This window comes from Pseudomyrmex gracilis, unplaced genomic scaffold (genome assembly GCF_002006095.1).
Source record: "Pseudomyrmex gracilis isolate BER0280 unplaced genomic scaffold, ASM200609v1 scaffold_25, whole genome shotgun sequence".
NCBI lineage: Eukaryota > Metazoa > Arthropoda > Insecta > Hymenoptera > Formicidae > Pseudomyrmex > Pseudomyrmex gracilis.
In genome coordinates this window covers 1076274-1097739 of record NW_018020609.1, presented here as the reverse complement: position 1 = coordinate 1097739, position 21466 = coordinate 1076274, and the positions used below count along the sequence as shown (strand labels likewise).

General features: G+C 33.6%; 4 protein-coding genes across 4 annotated transcripts; 1 reads left to right on the top strand and 3 right to left on the bottom strand.

Annotated features, from left to right (window-relative positions):
- Nucleotides 1-525: 525 nt before the first annotated feature.
- Nucleotides 526-2328, bottom strand: LOC109852198 (juvenile hormone acid O-methyltransferase-like). Its single transcript, XM_020423130.1, has 5 exons — nucleotides 2103-2328; nucleotides 1842-2013; nucleotides 1590-1722; nucleotides 1270-1408; nucleotides 526-1103 (listed from the first exon to the last, which is right to left on the bottom strand). The coding sequence occupies exons 1-5, from the start codon at nucleotides 2287-2289 to the stop codon at nucleotides 895-897; spliced, it is 840 nt and encodes a 279-aa protein (XP_020278719.1). The 5' UTR covers nucleotides 2290-2328; the 3' UTR covers nucleotides 526-894.
- Nucleotides 2329-3547: 1219 nt separating this feature from the next.
- On the bottom strand, nucleotides 3548-6426 carry LOC109852197 (trypsin 3A1-like). The gene is made up of 7 exons (XM_020423129.1): nucleotides 6281-6426; nucleotides 5699-5852; nucleotides 5360-5519; nucleotides 5025-5230; nucleotides 4557-4762; nucleotides 4349-4406; nucleotides 3548-4258 (listed from the first exon to the last, which is right to left on the bottom strand). Exons 1-7 carry the CDS (start codon nucleotides 6347-6349, stop codon nucleotides 4119-4121), a joined length of 993 nt encoding a protein of 330 aa, XP_020278718.1. The 5' UTR covers nucleotides 6350-6426; the 3' UTR covers nucleotides 3548-4118.
- A 4025-nt stretch (nucleotides 6427-10451) lies between these two features.
- On the top strand, nucleotides 10452-13218 carry LOC109852196 (trypsin-1-like). Its single transcript, XM_020423128.1, has 7 exons — nucleotides 10452-10663; nucleotides 10836-10992; nucleotides 11210-11372; nucleotides 11460-11668; nucleotides 11847-12049; nucleotides 12338-12392; nucleotides 12548-13218. The coding sequence occupies exons 1-7, from the start codon at nucleotides 10568-10570 to the stop codon at nucleotides 12661-12663; spliced, it is 999 nt and encodes a 332-aa protein (XP_020278717.1). The 5' UTR covers nucleotides 10452-10567; the 3' UTR covers nucleotides 12664-13218.
- Nucleotides 13219-13354: 136 nt separating this feature from the next.
- On the bottom strand, nucleotides 13355-19956 carry LOC109852191 (soluble guanylate cyclase 89Da-like). Its single transcript, XM_020423119.1, has 13 exons — nucleotides 19680-19956; nucleotides 17026-17225; nucleotides 16100-16293; nucleotides 15894-16027; nucleotides 15505-15741; nucleotides 15118-15320; nucleotides 14943-15050; nucleotides 14644-14812; nucleotides 14415-14558; nucleotides 14108-14261; nucleotides 13835-13944; nucleotides 13657-13746; nucleotides 13355-13578 (listed from the first exon to the last, which is right to left on the bottom strand). Exons 1-13 carry the CDS (start codon nucleotides 19719-19721, stop codon nucleotides 13456-13458), a joined length of 1908 nt encoding a protein of 635 aa, XP_020278708.1. The 5' UTR covers nucleotides 19722-19956; the 3' UTR covers nucleotides 13355-13455.
- Between the last annotated feature and the right edge of the window lie 1510 nt (nucleotides 19957-21466).

Below are 21466 nucleotides of genomic sequence, written 5' to 3'. Positions count from 1 at the left end.
ATAGAATATAAAATAATAATATACTGAAGAACATTAAAAACAAATGACATAAAGAATATTTGAGTACTTATAACAGAATATTGTTATTCTATAGTATTGATATCAAAATATACCTATGTATAACATTATATCTCTCTTATCTTATCTAATCTATCTCTCTTATCTTATTACTTTATAAAACTAAGTTTTTATTTACTTAACAAGTTATTTTTGTTTTTTTATTAAAATTTTGTTTTTATATCCAAACATGAAAGATTTATCTTCAATATTTCTAGTTTTGTAAAAACGCACATACAAATATATTACAAAATATCTTTAAATATATTATTCTTAATACATGTAGTCTACTTGCATTATATTATTTGTATATCCTATCCTGGGACAATTTGACACACTTGACACGAAGTAAAAAATTATTTTAATATTAATTATTATCATTAATATAATTATTTATATTTAGTTATCATATTTATAGTAAACGAATTAGTTTTATATATGTATGTATATAATAAGTATATCTTATACTAGTATAGGATTTATTTTTTTAATAAGCGTGTCTTTTATTTATCTATAAAAATTTAAAATTAAATAATGAGTCTACTAACTTCGCTCTCCTTTATATATAGATGTCATGAGAAATTGAGTTTTGGAAAATGCGTATTGTAATTTTGCATCACATTGTTGAGTTTGTTATAAAGTGCTGTACACTTGTACTTCTAATATATATATACAAAGATGGGTTCCATAAACTATCAACTTCCATAATTGTGATGATATTCAAGGCGGTAAATACAAAATTAGTGAATTGATAAGTAAGTCGATTAGTAAGAAAATACGCACATATCTCCCGCATTTTAGTCACGCAATACTTTACTCTAAATTTTATCTATTTGTTTAGTTAGTTATCATGTTTTTTCTGCCTTTTACTGCATAAATTATTAGCATACTGTATATATCTAATATATATGTTTGTTCTTTATCATTATTTCTCAATGTATAAATAATTTTTCTACTTATATATTCGCGTTCAAAACTACTTTTAAATTGTTCTTTTTGATCCGCTGTCATTTTATCTATTGATGAGCACATGGATATCATCGACTCTGTTACAGAAAAATCAATTATAATGAAAATCAAATTTACAAATAAAATAATTTGAAAGAAAAAAAGATAAACACTCTCTAAGGCGATTTATATAAGAAATTGTAATTCATCTCTCGCAATGAGTGAGGAATTCAATTCAAGTTTTTTATATTTTGCAACACTTACTTATAAATTTGTCGTGATTTATGGAAGATCCCTCCCGGAGACTGCAATGGCAAATCTCGAATCCGATATTTTTTAATAAAGTCTTTACTCTTTTCTGAGAATGAGGTACATTATTAAATGGATATGTATGTTTCAAATTCTGTGGAAGAGAATAGAAGTTATAATATTTGCAAAGTTATAATTTAAAAAAAAAAAGAGAAAGGGAAAGTAACATATTATTAAAAGTAACATATTATATATATATATATATATATATATATATATATATATATATATATATATATATATATATATATATATTTAATCAACTTAATGTTTACCTTCAAATATGGTGCAAAACGAATATCTTCAGCCAATGTTTGAAAAGTATCAGCTACGTCATGAGACGCTATTATAAGTGTAAGCATACTTCCCCCAGGTCGGAGCATACGATAAATATTTTTGAACGCTTGTCTGTTAAGATAGAGTTAATATTTTTTAAATATAACATAAAGAAAAATATTGATAATTTGAAATACTACTAAGGTTTATGAATGTTTACTCTTATCTACAATTATCGTATATTTACTTACTCAATGTCGGTGCACCAGTGCAAAGCGTGAAATGAAAAAATGTGATGAAATTCGGAAACATATTTTTTAGGTAAATATTTGGTTTGTATGTCCAATACTTCAAATTTAAGTCTTCTTCTATCACTATAATTTCTGTTGGCATACTTGATCATGGACTCAGAAATATCAGTACCTGTACAGTGTATGATCAACGATCACAATTAATAAAAAATGTTTATCGGGGTTTATGGGGGTTGTTGTATTTTTATATTCAGTGCTTACCGATCACCGTTGCATTCGAATGAAGAGCCGGTAAGAGTAAATCCTTTGTCGAGTTTCCCGGACCACAACCAATGTCCATACATTTTCCTGACATTTTCATGAGATCGTCAGCGAATTCTTCTATGACCGATTCCACGTTATGTGTTTGCAAATTGTCGGATGAAGCGTACAGTTTTGGATTCACCATGATAAGTAACTTCTGTAAGAGATTTTTTCGTATCACAGCGAAGAGCAACTACGATAATGCGTTAGGATATCACCGCACCGGTTTATATATGTAAAGAAGAGCAGAATGTATATAGCTCCCTTATGACGCAAATGGCATTTCGGATGTGAATCATGCAGCGACATTCAGAGTAACAAACAAGCATTTAAAACCTTTCCTTCACGAGACGGAAGAAACCGCTGATGATAGGAAGCTCCGTCCTTTTTCGAAGAAGCGATTACTGACATCTCTGCGCAAGTAAAAATATTTATGCTTTTACGCATGAAGTTGCATCATTAACATACCCCACCAATAGTTCAACAATGAAAATTACAACTTTATGTGAAAAAGGCATTAATCGTACGCCTCTGTCTGTAATGCTATTTGTAAATTCTTTGCCACAAGCGAGGGTAGATAACAATAAAACCGGTTCAGAGAGGAAATACATTGCGTGTATTTAATAAACGCGTAACATCTTCCAGGAACATATTAATCTCTGCGAGAGAATATCAAATTGAAGAGACAGCAAATAACATTATTGAGAGACACGCAACATTGTAAACAATTCGAAGTAAAGACTCAATTGATATCAACAAGAACTTTCTACTCAAAAATTACTCTCAAATCAAGATAAAACTTTAGTTTAAACATATGTAAAGAATGACGTATAAATAAATAATATATTTAGTTTGAATATATATAAAAAATTACTTATAAATAACTGTTTTTGTTTTTTTCCATATAATAACTAATTTCTTGCTTCTAACAAATCTTTTTTTTTCTGTGTAGTTTGACCAAAATTAATTATAAAAGTCAAAAATTATTTGAGTTTATTATGCTGTTTATGTCAAAATAAAATATTTTTGCATATTTATTTATTATATTATGTATTCTTTAACATTGTCTTGGTAAAACGAAAACTTTATTTGTATTAGAAAAGAAACAGCGGTGACTTTATTTTTAATACATAAATTAACTTCATAATTGCTTAAGCAACATTTACTAACTATTAAATAATACATAGGTCTGAAATATACTAAATAAATAAGAGAGTTTATTATATGAATGATTTTATAAATTAGTTTGTGTGTGTTTTTACAAATTAAACATGTGGCTGTGTCTTTTTCTTTACTATAAAACAATAGTTTATTTTATTCAATTCTTATTGAACAAGAGATGTTTATACGATTATATAGTACAATTATATAACATTATAAATATTTTAATATATTCCTTACGATACACTGGACTAGACACGTATTCAATAGTTTGAATGTCGTGACGCAACTTTGTGGCTCTCAACGTCACTCAGTTTAAGTTCAATTGATATATAACGGACTACTTGCAACCTTGTTCAAAAGTCACGTGATTGATGGGACTGGTTTATGTGATATTAAGAGCATGGGACTTTCCCAATGTTGCACAGTATCAAGTAAGAGTACACTCAAAAAAGCAAGTAACATTTCTCCGACCGTAACGTGATTGCGCCTTTTATCGCAATACTTATTGCGCGAAATAATACATATGCATAATTACAGAAAATAGTTGATAACAATTTTTTCTGAATTTTGCAAACGCACACGCACGCTTGCATGTGCGTGCGTGTGACATAGTCATGTAACAGCTACTTAAATAGAATCCGAAACAGAAGAATTTCATAAATAATTTTTTTGTCAGCTTAGCGATGAAACAAAATAATAAATATTGCAACGCTAATCTAATCATTTGCTATTTCGTCTGTAAGTAGTACGGAGTGCGCGCGCTCGCGCGCGCGTTTAATCTATTTACAAAATTTAATTTACAACGTGTCTTTAATTCACTCGCTGATGCGGCCGATGACAGACGCACTCGCCGTGCAGGTGATCCTTGAACCAGTCAATATAATTAGTCAATTTTGTGTATATTCCCGGGAATGATGGACGAGCGCAGCCACGACCGAAAGAGACCAGACCTAAAATTATACATTACGTACATTATTAGTTAAAGCAAAATTTTTTAACAAGTCTCAGGTCTGATAAACGCAATCGAAACAATCGCGTACCTATTACGTCGAGTTGTCCATGTACACCTTTAACTAAAAGCGGGCCGCCGCTGTCACCCTTGAAATAAAAATACAAATAAAAATATATATTGCATATATTATATATGAAAATTACAAGAATATAATATCAGAATATTTTTAAAATAAATGTGTTATTACTCATCAAGAATTAGTATGTCCCTTTTAGGGATCAGTTCGTTCAACTTACGAAACAAGCATCGAATTCCCCTTGAAGAAAGCCAGAGCAGAACATGTTTTCGGTAATGCGATCTTTCGCATATCCCGCTAGAGCGCATTCCTCCATTGACAAAATCGGCACGTTGACTCTACGCAACTCGTCACTCAAAGGTTTGTGCTCTCCAGTACGACCCCAACCAACGATGGTTGCGTTTGCCCCCGTGTAATCGATGTTTTCTGTAATTTCAAGTCTTCTTTTAACATCAACAGTTCTTTTTTTTTCGGTTGTCTCGCAATAGATATTTTATGAAAGTTGAACTTGCGGTCTTGTTTCTACAAGTAGAGAAAAAAATGTTTTTAAAATTCAAATCTATGCGCTAATATATAGGAGATAAGATTCTCTTTTAAAATTAAACATATTTCAGTTGCAACATAACTTGATTTTTCATCGATTCTTTTCAATCTTGTATATCTGACTCTCATATACAAATTAGCTTACTGTCTTCGGGCAGACACGCCGTTCGTATAGCATCGCCTATGATCACAGGTTGATCCATCTGTATGATCGCGATGTCATTATCGTAAGAATAAGCCTGGTAGTTTTCGTGAATTGTCACTGAGTGAATTCCTCGAACTATAGCGCTCTTGCCTATCTTAGGATGGTCCGCATCCACTAAGACAAGCGTGATGCTTTTAATATCAAATCTGAAAAAATTGCTTGTAATTAATAAAATAATTCTCAATAAAATTACGTAAAAGAAGGAGAATGAATTATGATAGTATCAATATGTTAGAATATAATTATAATTGCGGTAGTAATTGCCTGATAATTACCCTGACAAGCAATGTGCTGCTGTGAGGACGTGTTTACGCGTTATTACACTACCGGCGCAGTAAAACGTGCCTCTCTTGTACATGCTCACAAGCCAGGGATACTCGTGAACGCTCGTTACATTACCGCCAACAATTCGCGAATGTCTCGCAACTCCGCAAACTGCAATACATCGAATATTATGCGTTTTCCTAGTGAAGAAGATTTGCAACAGGTATAATTTGGCTGGTGAAACAATTACAGTACGACCCGTGATTTTCTTCTAATCTTTATATCGCGTGCATTAACTTCTGAAAATAATTAAGTGCATTCAGTTCATATACATCATGTCAAATACTTACCACAGTCATCACAAACGTTCAGTTTTTCGGAAGAGGAACCAAATGTTTCGAAGTCTGTATATGGCGTTTTGTCTATCGTGACATCGGCGTTCGTTAAATTGTAATGCACTTGAGAGGTGAAGATGGGCAAGTTTCGTCGAAAATTCGCGCCAAACTACAAAAAATCAAATTCAAGTTCGTTGAATAATTTTATTCCTTGAATAAAAATGTGTTTTTATTCAACAATCAATCAAATTTTGCCAATTTACACGGATTAGTTAATTTGCATTTCAATTTCAAAGTTTTTCTTAACAATGTAAGTTAAATATATAGCGCAAACTTTATTATTTTTAAATAAGATTTTGGCAACTTCTGCAATATGTTATAAAAAAAATACTTTGAACATATTTATTGGTATTTGTCAAGAGACTAAATATGGAATACAACGTGTATCTTTACTTTCAAGCTATATAATTCCCGATATTAACTTGCGCGTACAAATTAGTTCCAAATATAATAAGATCACAAGTTTTGAAATGATACAATTTCGTCTCTCTAACTTCTGTGCGACGATTATTCTACATTGATGATAAATTAACTCACCGCACTCGATGAGTAAATGTTACTCAAGCACACAATAATCGCAAGTGCGCGCCTCGTTTTCGCGTCCATGCCGCACGTGTGTTTTATTTCAGATGATTGATGCAGTACCGATTCAATTCCGCCGCGTATTTTGGATCTGTCGTGTGCACGTGACGGTGGCGCGAAAAGTCTACAGACCACCCGACCGTTTAGCCGTTTTATAGGAAATTATAACTACTGATGTTGCCCAGCCGCGTGCCACGGTGGGGATCGTCAACCTTGAGTAGTGCGTTTGCATTGGAAGATGTTACACGTGACAGCGTTTAAATGACCCTGTCGGTGTATGCGCTCGTTGTCTCACCTGCGCAGACATCGCTGTTTACAACGAAAAAGAGAGGTAGAAACATAATCGCGCGCGACCGCGTGTGTTGCAATCGACTGCCGACCACCGCGGCTGCTTTTTGATGTTCAAAGTCCGACTTTAGGGAAAAGGGATAATCGGTTAAATCATTTCTCTTTACGTTGGATTGGAAACACGCTATAGTTCGATGTATAAAAAACAACGTTTGACACATTTGTTTAACTAAAAATAAAATAACAGATACTTAGTAGAATAAAAACAATTTTATGATTAAAATGGATTATTTAAATAGTCCAGCTTCTGAATTTTCTAAGTTTAGCGACGCCAAGAGCAAAACTTCTTCGAATATTCATAAAACCGAAAAAAATTGTAGAATTGCCAGTACTGTCCAGTGTTCTACAGGACTAAATTATTTTTGCATATTTACGTATACTATGTAAATATCTCGTGTCATCCTAGTGTTTGCATTCATATAAAATAGTAATAAACTATTTTGCTAATAACAAATATCACATGTTCATAGTATAATTATAGGTGTTATAAACGTTATTATTATACATATATATTAACATATATGTATATATATGTATATATATGATATATATGCATAAATAGTAATAATATATATAACATTATACAATATTTTGTATGAAAAAGAATTTTATTTTTCTTTTTTGTTTATTTTTGTTTGATTTTTATCAGTTTTATTATTTTCAATATAAAAAACCATACACTTTGAGATAAATCTTCAAGTTAAGAAATAATTAAGACGAGTATAAGCCGTCGTGTTAATGAGAGGAAAGAAACATCAGCACGTGAATAATAAAACAATGTGTACTAACTAGAAAGTATGATAAGAATATAAATATAGGAGGATATAATAATATATAATTATAAGAGTTTAATGACATGTGTAAGAAATAATGTTATATATTACAATATTTATATATCGGTTGTGTAAGTTTGTAAGAAAATAAAGAATCAGTTAATCGGTCTCGAGTTATCCGGTTATCCGACTTAGAAAAAGTAAGCTCTAATGTCAATCCGGTCCACCTCCACCTCGCGCGCCGGCGACCCCTTCTTTCAGGGATCCATCGAGACTGGATCAATGTCAATTTCGTCAGCGCGAATGTCATCGGCGCTCCCCGTCTCACCCCGCGATTCATTGTCGCGGTGTAACGACGACGACAGCGGCGGTTGCGGCGGTGGTGGCGGCGGCAGCGACGATAATGATGATGAAGACGGTGATGGGTTGTCATTGCTGATAATCCGCGCAAAACAAGTATAATTGGCCAAGAGATTTCACTCGTTACACACGTGTGAACGTGTGTTGCATCTCTTGCAAAAGACGCGGCGCCTTACAAACTTCGTTTTCACCGCCGAATTTAGCGCGGGACACTTTCTTCGCGCGTAAGCAGATCAATCAGCAAGTAGTGTCAGCATAATTGATTTATTAAAAAAGTGATTACATAGCAACGAGATAGATTACACTATGTGAAGTGAGATGGCTTTTTTATATCTGTCTTTTTTTATCTGCGTGTGTGTGTCGTGGAATAAGATAAAGATAAACACTACGTTGAGATTTTAGTAAGTGATTTTTAAACGTAATTAACATAAATATGTCTTGTTTAAAGTTTCTTAGAAATTCCTGAAATCCGGCACGCTCTGTGGCGAGATGATGTGTTTGCGATTTCAATCGGGTCAGTAGTGACTCTGCCCTTGTCATCGATTTCATCGAGGCAGAACAAACATTATTTAGCGCAAATGAGTTATATGGATTTTCTCGGGCCATTAAATCGCCATAATCGTAAAGATGCGATGAGTTTGCGAATTAATGAAACGTTCAATTTATTCAGGTTTTTCGGTCACACATTGGCGCGCGCGCAACGTTATACGATTGAACATATCGGAAAAGATTGCGCGCGAGGAAGGAAGGTCTTTGATTAAAAATGTCGATATTTACTTTTGGCGTATTACAATTTGAATTTGTTCCGCGTCATTTAATACTCGTACTCGTTCCATCAGAGCGGTAACAAGATATATTGTGTCGCTTTATCAACACCGTTTTATTAAGTTACAGGTAATTTTACTTTCACTGCAAATTATGGGCCCGCTCGCAATCTTCATTAAACGCCAAAATTGCAGCCGCACGAAGCAACACAATAGCATTGTGTTTCTTCGTCGCAAAACTCTCACCACGAAACTCTCAAGACGAATCGCAATTGAACTTTCGAGCCGTAACTCGTCCTACAACTCGTTGCGCTTTTAAATAACTTGTTTTGATTCTCGCGTCTCTATTTCTCTCTCTCTCTCTCTCTCTTTCTCTTTCTCTCGGTCTCGCGATCTTAAATTCTTCTTGGAAGAAATTACGATATCATCAGTTTCTATTATCATTTGCGTTTACAAAAAATATCAGTGCCCCTGAGGAAAAGATTACGTTTGCGGATACAATCTGACCATGAAGATACACAAAAGAAAAAGAAGTCAAGGCTTCCTGATAAAGTTGGGCACACATTGCGACACAATAAGGCGATGCGTCTCGCCCGCATGTGGGTCTCGTTACCTATATACCTTGACCTACTGTCACGGGTTACAGGTGGCGTACAATCTCCCGGCCCTGTCGCATCTTATCTCGTTTGTTCAGCAACACAATCGGACTTGCGATAAGCCGCGGGTCAGACTGAGAGAGTCACGCATCAAAGACACCGACAAAAGATCGGAGGAACAAGAGAATCCGCACAGACGCTTTCACGTGATGTTAAAGCGGAGATCCGCTTGAGTGTAATTTTTTTCATAATGCGAACGCGCGAGTCTCGCCGCGTGGAAGTTATTAAACTTTCGAGTACGCTGAGAGATTCCAGAAGTACCTATTATATGCAGTATCACTGCTCGCGACGGGAAGATACACTCTGCCCACGCGTATATTCATTCAAAGTGTGCCTTATCCCTCCTACTACGCTGAGTGGATCTGTTGTTGTTTACGTTAGAGCGATAAAAATGAACTCTGCGAGACGGAAGTCAATGACCAGGCACATTCGTTCATTGAGGGTAAAAAATAAACAGTGACAAAACAAAAAGTAAAGAGCGTTTTTATTGGAGAGTTCATATTTCGATACTATTCTTCTCCACTTAGTTTCTCCGAATTTCTCATAAAAACTCATAAAATGTTCAGATATGAACTGCAAAAGCTCAGTGATAATCTCTCGATTATTTATCACTATTTTTGTTTTTGTCTAAATTGACGAACGCGAACCGATGAACTTAAATTGAACATACTGTAAGATTATATTGAATGTAAATAATGTCTAGTAAACACTATACAATAGAATAGATGAACAAATGAGAGATGTAAACAAATCGTTGACAGATAATATTTCATCTCATGCGTTCAATATAAAAAAAAATTGGTTTTATCGTAAAAATTCTTCTTCGTACGTCTTTTTATTGTTTTTATATCGATGCATTTGTGTGTGCACTTCAACGGAAATAAAAATGCATTTACAGAAAAAAAATTAACAAACGTTTCTGTATAATTTTCCTTGAATTTCTTGCGACATAACATTTCTGACAAGCCTATTTTATCTGGGACATTTGCTTTTGCTTCTTTTTTCACTCGAGGAAGAGAAATCACGAAAGACGGAGAGAAGAGGAATCCGTTCGAGCGATATACGGCCGATCTTTTGCGAGATCAGTAACAGTTTTATTAGACCTTTTTTTTATACGCTCGTGACGTTTATATCTCGCGAAAGATATTTGCATACCGCTAGCCTAAATTTTCACTTCTCAGTTACCCGGACTGTCCACTATTCCGTATAAATAAAGAAGTGACACCGTCACCGGCGGCTTGTGTGAAAGTACACGCCGCCTCGGCAGGAAGTGCGGTGGATCAGATCGGCTTAATACGCGCGACATAACATTGCAGTGTTGCTGGTGCCGTTGGTGTTTAGATGTTTGCAAGTGCAAGAAATAATATGTTGCTCGCTTTGCGCTGTTACTTAGCGCTGCTGTTAGCGTGTGCGATGACAGTTGCCGCCGATAATGAGGTATTGTCGTTTATGTGTTAACGAATACGAATGAGTGACGACTCTGACACGTTATTTTAGTGAAATTGAAGAACAAATGAAAATATTTTCTTTGAAGTATAACTAGTAATGCAAAGAGAAGTGTGTTGAAAGTAAATTACATGTATTCAAAGAAATGTGTTAAAAATAACAGGTGCAGTTGAATTCAACTATCGCAAAGGAGAAGCAAAGTTCAAACGGTACCGTAAGTGGAACAGATGACGACAAAGGATTTTGGGAATGGTTGGCTGGTCTGGTGGGACCGCCAGCGTCTCAAGCACCACTTGAGCCAGAGAAATGTTCAAAATGCAGTATGCTCGACTTAATTATATTTTCTCAATAAAGCAAATCAAAATGATTAGAATCTTGTAAAATTTTATCGAGATTTTTTTGTAAATAATTATAGCATATATTATACAAAAGAAGAATTAAAATATAAACGTATAAATGCAATTTGCACTCTCGATCTAAAATAATTGCGAGGAAAAAGAGAAGTAATAAGATAATAAAAATCCACATTATTTGTAGCCTGCGGTCTGACGAACAAACACAATCGCATTGTCGGAGGAGTCGAGACTCAAGTCAATCAGTATCCGTGGATGGCTCTGTTGATGTACAAAGGGCAATTTTATTGCGGCGGCTCGATCATTAATTCGCGATTTGTAATGACTGCTGCTCACTGCATCGACAGGTGATTTTGTTCGTGCTGATAATTTCTGATTGACGAGAAAAAAATCAGACGAACACATACCTCGTTAATCATAATCATTCTTACTAGGTTCGATATATCTCGAATGAGTGTTCGGGTGTTCGAGCACGATTGGAGCGTGAACAACGAAACCAAAATGCAAGAATTCCGAGTTGAAAGAACGATCAAACACAGCGGTTACTCGACTACGAATTACAACAACGACATTGGGCTTGTCAAATTAAAAAACAGTATTGTGTTCGAAGGACCTCTGCGACCTGTTTGCCTTCCAGACCGAAGTAAATAGTCAAAATATGATTTAAAAAGATACATACCACTTGTATAAACATCAGATGTCAAATTAATCGTCAATTTTAGGTGTTATGTGGTTTTAATATCACAAGTTTGAGAAACCGATAACAAAATGAATTTGTTCTTATGACACCTATCGATTTAGTTATTTTTTTTTTTTTTTAGCGAAAACGTTTGCCGGTGAAAAGGGCATAGTGACCGGATGGGGCGCAGTTAAAGAAAGTGGAATGGTATCGCACACCTTGCAAGAAGTTGTCGTACCTATTCTGACGAACGCGGAATGCCGCGCAACGAAATATCCGTCACGCAGAATAACGGATAATATGTTGTGCGCCGGCTATGAGGAAGGCGGAAAAGATTCGTGTCAAGTATGCAAGAAATTTTAATTCAACAAACGACTCGATCCTTATTTAATTGCGTAAAAACATTTATAGACATTTTTGTACAGATTACGCTCACAGTTGCATGTAACTGAGAGTATGTTTTGCGTGTTGTGATATTTTCTATAATTTTGTGTTTCTAATAACTTAACCATTTTTCAATCGCAATTTCTTTTTACGTTTCTTGACTTTGTGAAAAACGCGCAAAATCTCTTGTTAAAAAGTTTAAAACTCAATTTAAGAGAACAAAGTGCAATGTAAGTTCTTTTATTGTAGGGAGATAGCGGTGGCCCGTTGCACGTGGAAAACAATAACGTGCATCAGATAGTCGGTAAGCTTCAAGTTTCATTAGACTTATTTAATCGTAAGACAACATGTGCGCGGAAGTTGTTGGATATATAAGGAAACTCTGATGAAGACTCAGAACTCTCACGCGGAACACACAAACTAAAATGTTTTGGAACTAAAAATGTTTCTGTTTTATAGGAGTTGTCTCATGGGGAGAAGGGTGCGCGAAGCCGGGATATCCCGGAGTTTACAGCAGAGTGAATCGATTTCTCACGTGGATTGCGCAGAACACGCAGGAAGGTTGCTACTGTTGATGCAAACTGTTTCATATAGACTGACACGTGTTTATTTCAATTAATTTTACATTTATTTTTCTTCGACAATGAGACAAAACAGTCAATGCGAATCGCACGTAAGCAATCAAGCGTTCACATTCTGAATGACATGTATACAATTACATAATTTTTGGTGTTGCATTACATTAAGATATATTAATTTATTTATACTTCAATAACACGCATCTAAACATTCATAATTTAACATTTCGCGATTGCGCGCGGTTATACATGGTATAACCGCGCGACTTTATGATGTTTCGTTCGCACACAATAATTGAAAATTAAGGCACGCACGTCGTTCCCTATATCGGTCAATATTCGCAATGTAAAATGAAAGAAAGTCTTACAGTACTTTCTCTGTTTCTCGCGCGACCAAACGATTTGGAATTTTGGTGAAACTTCACGTACATACACATCACATCAACAATCAAATTGCACATCGATACAAAGAACAGTCATTGTACACTTCAAATTGATATGTAAAAAGTTCTTTTGGGTGATAATTGTTTTTTTTTATAGAATAGTGATAATGTTATATATATATATATATTATATATATCACATATATATACGATATACACATGTATATATTGCGGAAACAATTAAACCTTAAATAGTAAATGATAGATCTTTGTTTTACACATGTAGATGACATCAAAAATAGATAAATGAATTTTTTCTATCTATACAAGACAATCTCGTTTTTTTTTTTTAATATTATTATGTTACACCTAAACGTGAAATTTTATTTAAGTAAAATTTTATATGCTAGTGACTAGAAGGCCTTGTGACTATCACATCGTCGTTGTCATCGTTCGACAAGTTGTTTTCTTTTTTCTTCTCGTCGTTTATCGCTGATTGTAGCCAATACGTCTCCATGTCTCCTTTTCCCTTTATTTCGCACGATAAATAATATAAAACTTAACACATACGTAGATGATGTATAATAACAATTTGCACAATACTCACTTTTACCCACACAATGCCACGTGATTCGGTGCAATAGCGATGTTTAGGTAACAATGCTTTCGTGTTGGATGATATATGCACCTTTCCCGGCTAAGCACAATGTAATTAAATACAAGAGTGACAAATATAACAAACACTTAAATAAATAAAATAAAGATATTTAAGAAAAACTGCGCACCAGACTGGTAGTTTGCATTCTAGAGGCTGTATTAACGGTATCACCGAAGAAACAATACCTCGGTACCTTGATACCGACCACACCGGCGACAGCCGGTCCCGAGTGAATTCCTGCGACATTCCAAAAGATATTCCGCCATCTTGACAATTCGTGTTCTTAATATTAGACTCGAATACGATGTCTGAATCGTCGGATAAAAAAAAAGACTAAATGTTTTACCGAAACATCCAAAAGAGGAGAAACTACACTCGCGGAATGAATCATCGTGGTTACCTATACGAATCCGTATGTCGATTCCGGAGGGAAGTTTGAGAGATCGCACGTGCTCGATAAGTTGCAGAGAAACGTCGGCAATGTTCTGCGCGTGGTTCTCATTTTTATCTGGCGCTCCGCTCGCCGCCATGTACACACGTCCGACAGTTTCCACCTATTAAAACAATCGTAAATTCAACAATTAAAATCTCGAGCGATATTTGTTTTATTTTTTTTTTTTTAACAGAGTGATAGAAATAAACTGAGAACAAAGAAAACGTGTAAATATGTTTACTTCAATTTCGATAAAATGTTTTAATCTCTTTACTTTGTACACATTAAATTGATCCATCAGCGTATCGAAGCATGAAAAAACGGCGTTCATCGACAAGACGACATCCATCGCTCCCTCGATGGTTGAGTAATCGAAGTCGCATAATTCGCAAAAGAGCACGGTTATCGACTCGAACGACTGCAAATAGAACGTTTTTCAAAAAGCGAATAGCTATTAGATATTTTAAAATTCGTTTTAACATTTTTGTGGTCTGTTTGCGAACCTCGCAAGTGCTCAGCGGACTGGCTCCGCTTCGCAATCGATCAGCCACCGTTTGCGGAATCATAGAGTATAAGAGCTCGTCGCTTTTATATTTCCATCGGTCCAGCAACACGTAGCTGTTCTCCAGTTCGGCCGATCTTTGTTCCGCCCTCTCGAACATCATCTCCAACCTTACGCATCAAAAAATAGAAGATTGCACGCACGTAAAAAACGTTCAGTTGCTAAAAATATTTTTCTCGATGCGACAAAATGCTTTTTACATTGTTTTTTGGGTAAAATTGTGAAAATACGCATTCTCACCTTCCGCAATGTTGCCATCCTCTCAGTACTAATTCTTTGCTCAGGCCGTGAGGATTCAGATCGTTCAGATACAGTCCCATGTGAAAAAGATCGTCCAAGCTGTTGATTCTATATTGTCGAAAAGAATTTCATTATTATATAAGTCTGTTAATTACTACAAAATTCAAAAACTCACAGAGGACTGCAAAGGAATATAATCGCTTTAATGTCGTCAATGTATCGCATCTGGCCCTTTAGCAAGATACTTCTCGCACCTTGACTTCCACGCCTATCCAGACCGCTACTCGTGCTCGGCATATCGTTCGAATTAATCGAGAAATTGGGATCGTTCGCTCTAATAAGTTCTAATTCAAATATCACCGAGTGCAAATACATCAGCTGGGAACACAAAGTCACCTAATTGCATCTGTTTTACTTATGTATGATATGCATCTTATGCATCTTATAACGTTTCACAAAGTATTCTACAGAGAATTAACTTTAATTAAAATTTCTAAAGAAATATCTACCGAGAGAGTAAACAACCACTTTTATTCTCTAGATAATTTAGTGCGCTACTTACGTTTCCCCACGTGAACGAAATTCCTGTGGGTCTTCTTAGCTTAAATACTTCTATAACAGGTTTATTTAAAATGGATGTTGTGCCGCCCCACGCCTGGAGCAGTTTATCACCTGCTCCTAGGATTCTCATATCCTTGTTCATTACAACAGCAAATGGAAAAAGTCGCAAGAAAAACGTGCAGGAAACCGGTGGATATTCACGTCCCAGTGGAGTTTTCATTTCGTTGCTCTTGGCGATCTGATATTTTCCAAAACAAAATGTAATAGTTGAAAAAAATGTAGTTTCGGGAGATTATATTATATTTTCGTAAATAAAAATACAAAACTCTTCTTTAGGGTAACAACTTCTAATCGATTAAGTAAATACAAGCGCGGAAAAAAACAACTCACGTATTGGCGGTTGTCGAAATCAATACGAAATTTCACCATGACGCTTCGAGATCCTGGAATATTGTTTGAACTCTCTAACACTCTGATATTCAATTCGGTATTGTACAAGTCTTTCGCTATTTGAAATAATTGTCCTGCAAAAGAACGAGGTCGTTGTGGGTAATTGTAGATAATTTGATTTGTAACTTTCAAAAATTAATTCTCACCCATTAGATAATGCGTAAAACCCTGTCGGGTGCTTCTGTAAACTAGAACAACTCCTTCAGGATCCACGTGTGTTATATACATAGAGGGACTCTTCATCTTTGGATACGTGAACCTCATTTGCATGTGAATATTGTCAACGCTTTGTAAAAAATCGCAAAAGTAACGACCGGTTGCTTTAATAGTGCAGTCGTATCTAACGAAGCAAAAGAGCTGAGCGTTAAAATGTAAATTTTTATTAACATAAATGTTCCCGGATGCAGAGAGTTTATATATAATAATTAGATATAACAGAAATATGTGTTGTGACTGTATTAATATGGAGTATTTTTTGTTGTATTTTGAATGCACATTTAAACTGTTTGATTCTATAAGATTTGACCGGTGTTAAGTTCTGTCTCTTATAATTTTTATGTTGCGCTTCGATTTTCTGTTCTCATTAAAAGAGCGTAATTTAACACAGAAAGATGAGGCGCTCAGATATCGAAAAAGGTTTAACTCGAACTTCCCCATGGAATAGAAAGAATTTATGTAAAAAAAGTTAAAGAATTTATTCTCAATGTAAAAGACTGTAATAATATGGTACATAATATACAATAATGTAAACCAATATATTTGAAGAATATATTTCTATTTAACTTAACAGTTTTACAACTTAACACTTTCAAATATACGAATTTGAAATAGCTTGTGTACCACTTATTTATTAAGTATCGCCGTCGATATAACGCACTGAGATATTTACATCAATATTTACGCGTATTACGAATGAATACACCGTCATATTTTATATCTCAAACGTAGATTTAATATATCTGTTTTCGATAACACAAGTAATATTCAAAATAAAATTATAAATTTGTATAAAATTGAAATTATAATACATTCTGTGATGACGTTTTGCCCTAAAAAAAAGCTTTCTTCTTACCCTAAATTACTGAAAAATCGAACGAAGCACTTTCCGAAAAATCGCATAACGTTCTCTATAGTATCACCGGTGTATTCGGCAAGAGCTGACGCTAAATTAGTCATTAGTTCATCCGGATATGTTTGCCTCGTATTAAAAACCATATATTTGCTCTCAGATTTTTCCAGAATATGTTGCCATATCTCCTCGCCAAATTCTAACTGTAAAACATAAATTTTTAACCGCTATAATTTATTGCAAATTATAAAGATAAATAATACCACGCAAAGAGATTGCGTAGTTTTATGTTGAATATAAAGTGTTACATGTTAAAGAGAGAAATATCTATCTGTGGATTACGTGTCAGACAACAGGTTCCATATACCAATTGCAAATCGATTCGGATAATCAAGCCAATTGTCCCTTCTCTGAGGGACAATTAATGTTTCTTTTACTAGGATGGGAGACGATCACGAAAATGGATATGTGATCCTTAATAAGAAAAGCTCTCGGGAGTCATATCGCAAATGAACACGCAAATTTACAAGATGGAAACGTTCCGCCTTAAACATTTGTAGATATTTAAAAAAAAACATATAGATTTTAGACATGTGAGTATAATAATTGTCTCGGCAATAATAAACGGAGATGTTGAGAGAGATGTTATTAAAACAAATCAATAGTTCTTTACGTGTCGGTATAAATTAATGCTATTTTTACACTCCGTACAATTAAGGTGTCGAACTAAAAGGAAGTGTTCTCATCCATCCATATTCAAGTACTTCATTTATTACACATCTACGAAGCACTTCCTTCGACGGATACGTGACGCACAATATAAGTACGCGGATCAATTTCGGATGACCTAAGAAAGTAAGCGAAACAAAGTGAGGAACACATTCATTTAATTACTTTTTCTCACAGTGTGACGTCAAACAAGAGAGAGACGATGTCGCTTTTATCTCTTTTGCCAACATGTTAAACTGTAATTCAACATAATTAATAGATAATATAAAACCCTTGTGTACATCGTAATTGTACACGTAAATGTTCAAATTTTAACAGATGCGAAAATGTGGTCTAATTATTGCAAAATGAAAACTATTTGTAAAATCAAGAGACAAAAGAATTTTACAAATATTTATATTTTTTATAATTCTTGTAATTCATATAATTCTTATAATTGTAATTATTTTTACATAAATCTTCAAATTTTTTTTGTTCAAAATTTTCATTAAATTATTACATTCTATTTTTTATGTACATATGAGCTATTATTTAAACATTAGAATCCTTTAGGTAGATTATTAGCAATTAATTATGATTGCAGTAAAAAAAAGATATTTTTAAAAAGAAAAACATGTTAGAAGTAGTACGATGATCTTCATTTTCTCCTGGGAAATTGGATGTGCTATAGATTGATAAATAGTTTTAATTTGGCTGTTCTACGTTATCTTCTACAACAGTGTAAAGCAAATTGCTGATGGTGATACGAGCGTATTTTGATTTAGCTTACCAACTAAATAGCCGTTGGTTATACACAGTTCATTAAAACGGGTTTACTAACGAACGTGCAATTAATCTCTTTAGATGACATTTGCCAATAATGTTATGTCAGTGACAAATACTTTAATGCCATATATCTACAATTTACTTCGACTTCTTACACAAAGTATTTCCTGCATACATGTTATCTTTCTATTTTTTAATGTAACAATTGATTAAATCGATCAATTTGCATTTGGTTTTTTTATATTAAATTTATAAGAGAGTTGTTACAGAGAGTATTAGATTTTTATTTTTTCCATAAAAATTTCACAAAGAAAATTATCTGCTGAAGAAAAAGTGAATGAATAAAAAGCACATGCGCAGCTGAAAGATATCCTTTAAAAATAGAGATAAAAATGAAATTGATCGTATGTCTTTTTCTTTTTCTTTTTACATGAAATAAAAGAAAATATATCAAGATGAAAAGATTGAAAAGAAGTAAGAAATACTGTTTTAAACATTTGTATGTATTTTAGATAAATATAAATTGCATAAATTGTTAAACAAAAGCACTTTCAACAATTTTAAAATTTAAAAACGATTGTTTGATTAGAAGAATACTTCAATAATAAATTAAACATTAATTTTGTGCTAACTTAGGACATGCAAATTTTAAAATCATGCTATTATATGTATATATGCAGAATCTTTTGACTTCTGTATCACTTTTGTTGTGTTGACACCTCAACGTAACAAAACGTCTTGCAGGATGCGAGACGTTTAAATTACTTTAGTAATGTAGAAGAGAAGTTTAATAGTTCTAGAAAGTCAATATGTCTGCTGCATATTCGCTAATGTTCGCAACTTTGTACAGTTGCGCGAATTACTTATTATCAAGTCATTTCTCTTAATTAAAAGCAAAATTGTTATATTAATAAAATAAAGTCCAATAACTTTTTGTTAACAAACTAAACATTTAATTTCTACGTAATTATATTGTTCACATTAAACGAAAATACAATAAGTACAATAAGTACAATAAGTACGAACGGAAATTACTTACCGCGAAGAAAACTGAAGAACTAAAATTTTAACTTAAACTCAATCATTTTTCAAATACAAATAAGAATGTATCCCAGTTAGCCAAAGTATAGATATCAGTTCTACGATTTACTCTTGCACTTTACCTGCACAAAATATTGCACACTTTCCAACAGCATCCCGTACATCTTGACAAACGCGCTCGCGAACTTCGTTTTATGTATGTATTTATTTATTTATTTTTTTTAACTCTAAACGTTTGTTAATTAAAATTCGCGTGGATAAATCTCAGAACAACTGTTCTTTGCAAGTCTACAAAGCCAAATCTTCCGCATTGTCCTACGAATCTCGCTTCGGTATGATACTTGAAAGACAAGTGTTTCGCGCCATCGGATTCAGAAGCGCAGCACGCAATGTCATTTGAACAATAGACCGATATCCTCGGACGTTCAATGGAGAGAGGGAAGTCGAATGACGCGCGGAGGATCCAGTTTCGACTGATCCAGTGGCTTGAGGGTTACTCAACCCAGCAGGGGATGGCATCGAAAGATACGCGATGCGTGCGCAGACTTTATCACACTCTATTCCCTAAGGCGTTCACACTTGAATGTTTCGGAAAATAAAACAACCTGTTGTAAGGAGATTGATGTAATTTTATCAAGAAAAATTCTAGCGGAAAGACAATTCAAGAAGATTACTCAACTAAAAGAGAATCGCTAAAAATAGTAAAACTATACATACAAAAGCATGTAGATGTATTCATGAAATATAAGAGGTAAAGTACAGAGAAAATGTTAATGCTGTTTAAAATTCACATACATCAGCTTTACACATTTTGCTACAAAAGGTGCAAAATATCCAAGTAATGACAAGATAGATAGAAGAATAAATAAATAAAATAATAATATTTTATAAAATTACAAATACTTTATTAATTAAAATAGTGGTATTGTAAAAAGAGTCTCTTGCATTCGGCGTTGACTATAAGAAATATAAGTAACAAGATCTGTATACGCGATATAGAAAGAGAAAAATGGAACTTATATTAATTCTTTGAGCGATAAAACACTTCAACGAGGAGAAAGCGATGCGGTAATTAATTATTCTTTCGTAATATATAGATGTGATTATCTCAAAACTTTTTTACAAAACTCTAACATCCTAAAACTTATATATATGTATATATGCGTGTGTATATGTGTTACATCTTTTATGTAACTAGACGTAATGCCTATATCTGTCTTATACACGATTTTTAAACTGCTCACAGAATATTTATTTTTATCTTACATCTATCTAAAATTATTAAAATTTTACATTTTTGATATAAAATTGTACAATATATTTAATGAAAATTTTAGTGATTTGTTAGTTATTGCTAAATTGCAATTATAAATATTTTCACGAAGACTCAAACTACTTTTATACAAATGTGGTTGTGATTCTGGCTTTTACTATAAACTATCAGAATTTTTCATTTTCTGCATGGTTCGTAAAATGTTTTCATGTGCATAATACGTGAACATTGCGGCGCTCGTAGACGGCAACACGTAAAATACTTCGACTGTATGACCATGGATTGCTCGATATTTTCATGCTGTAATGAAGATTAACAGCACTACTATCGCCTAAGTGGCAGAAAAGTGAAACATAAAAGTAAGATAAAAGTAAGATAGCGTTAATATTATATAAGATGAAAAGAGATATGCAAAATACATTGAATACGTTTCTGTGCGCTATTTTTTTATCAGAATATATTTACACAAAATTAATACAAATACTTTTATAAACATGTATATTTTACTCAATCAATATCTTACTATTATATTCTTATTATAAGAAATAATTTCATTAAATTAAAAAGAAACGAAATGAATATAAAATATTAATCTTTTATCCATTTTCTTATTTTAGTATATACTGAATATATTAA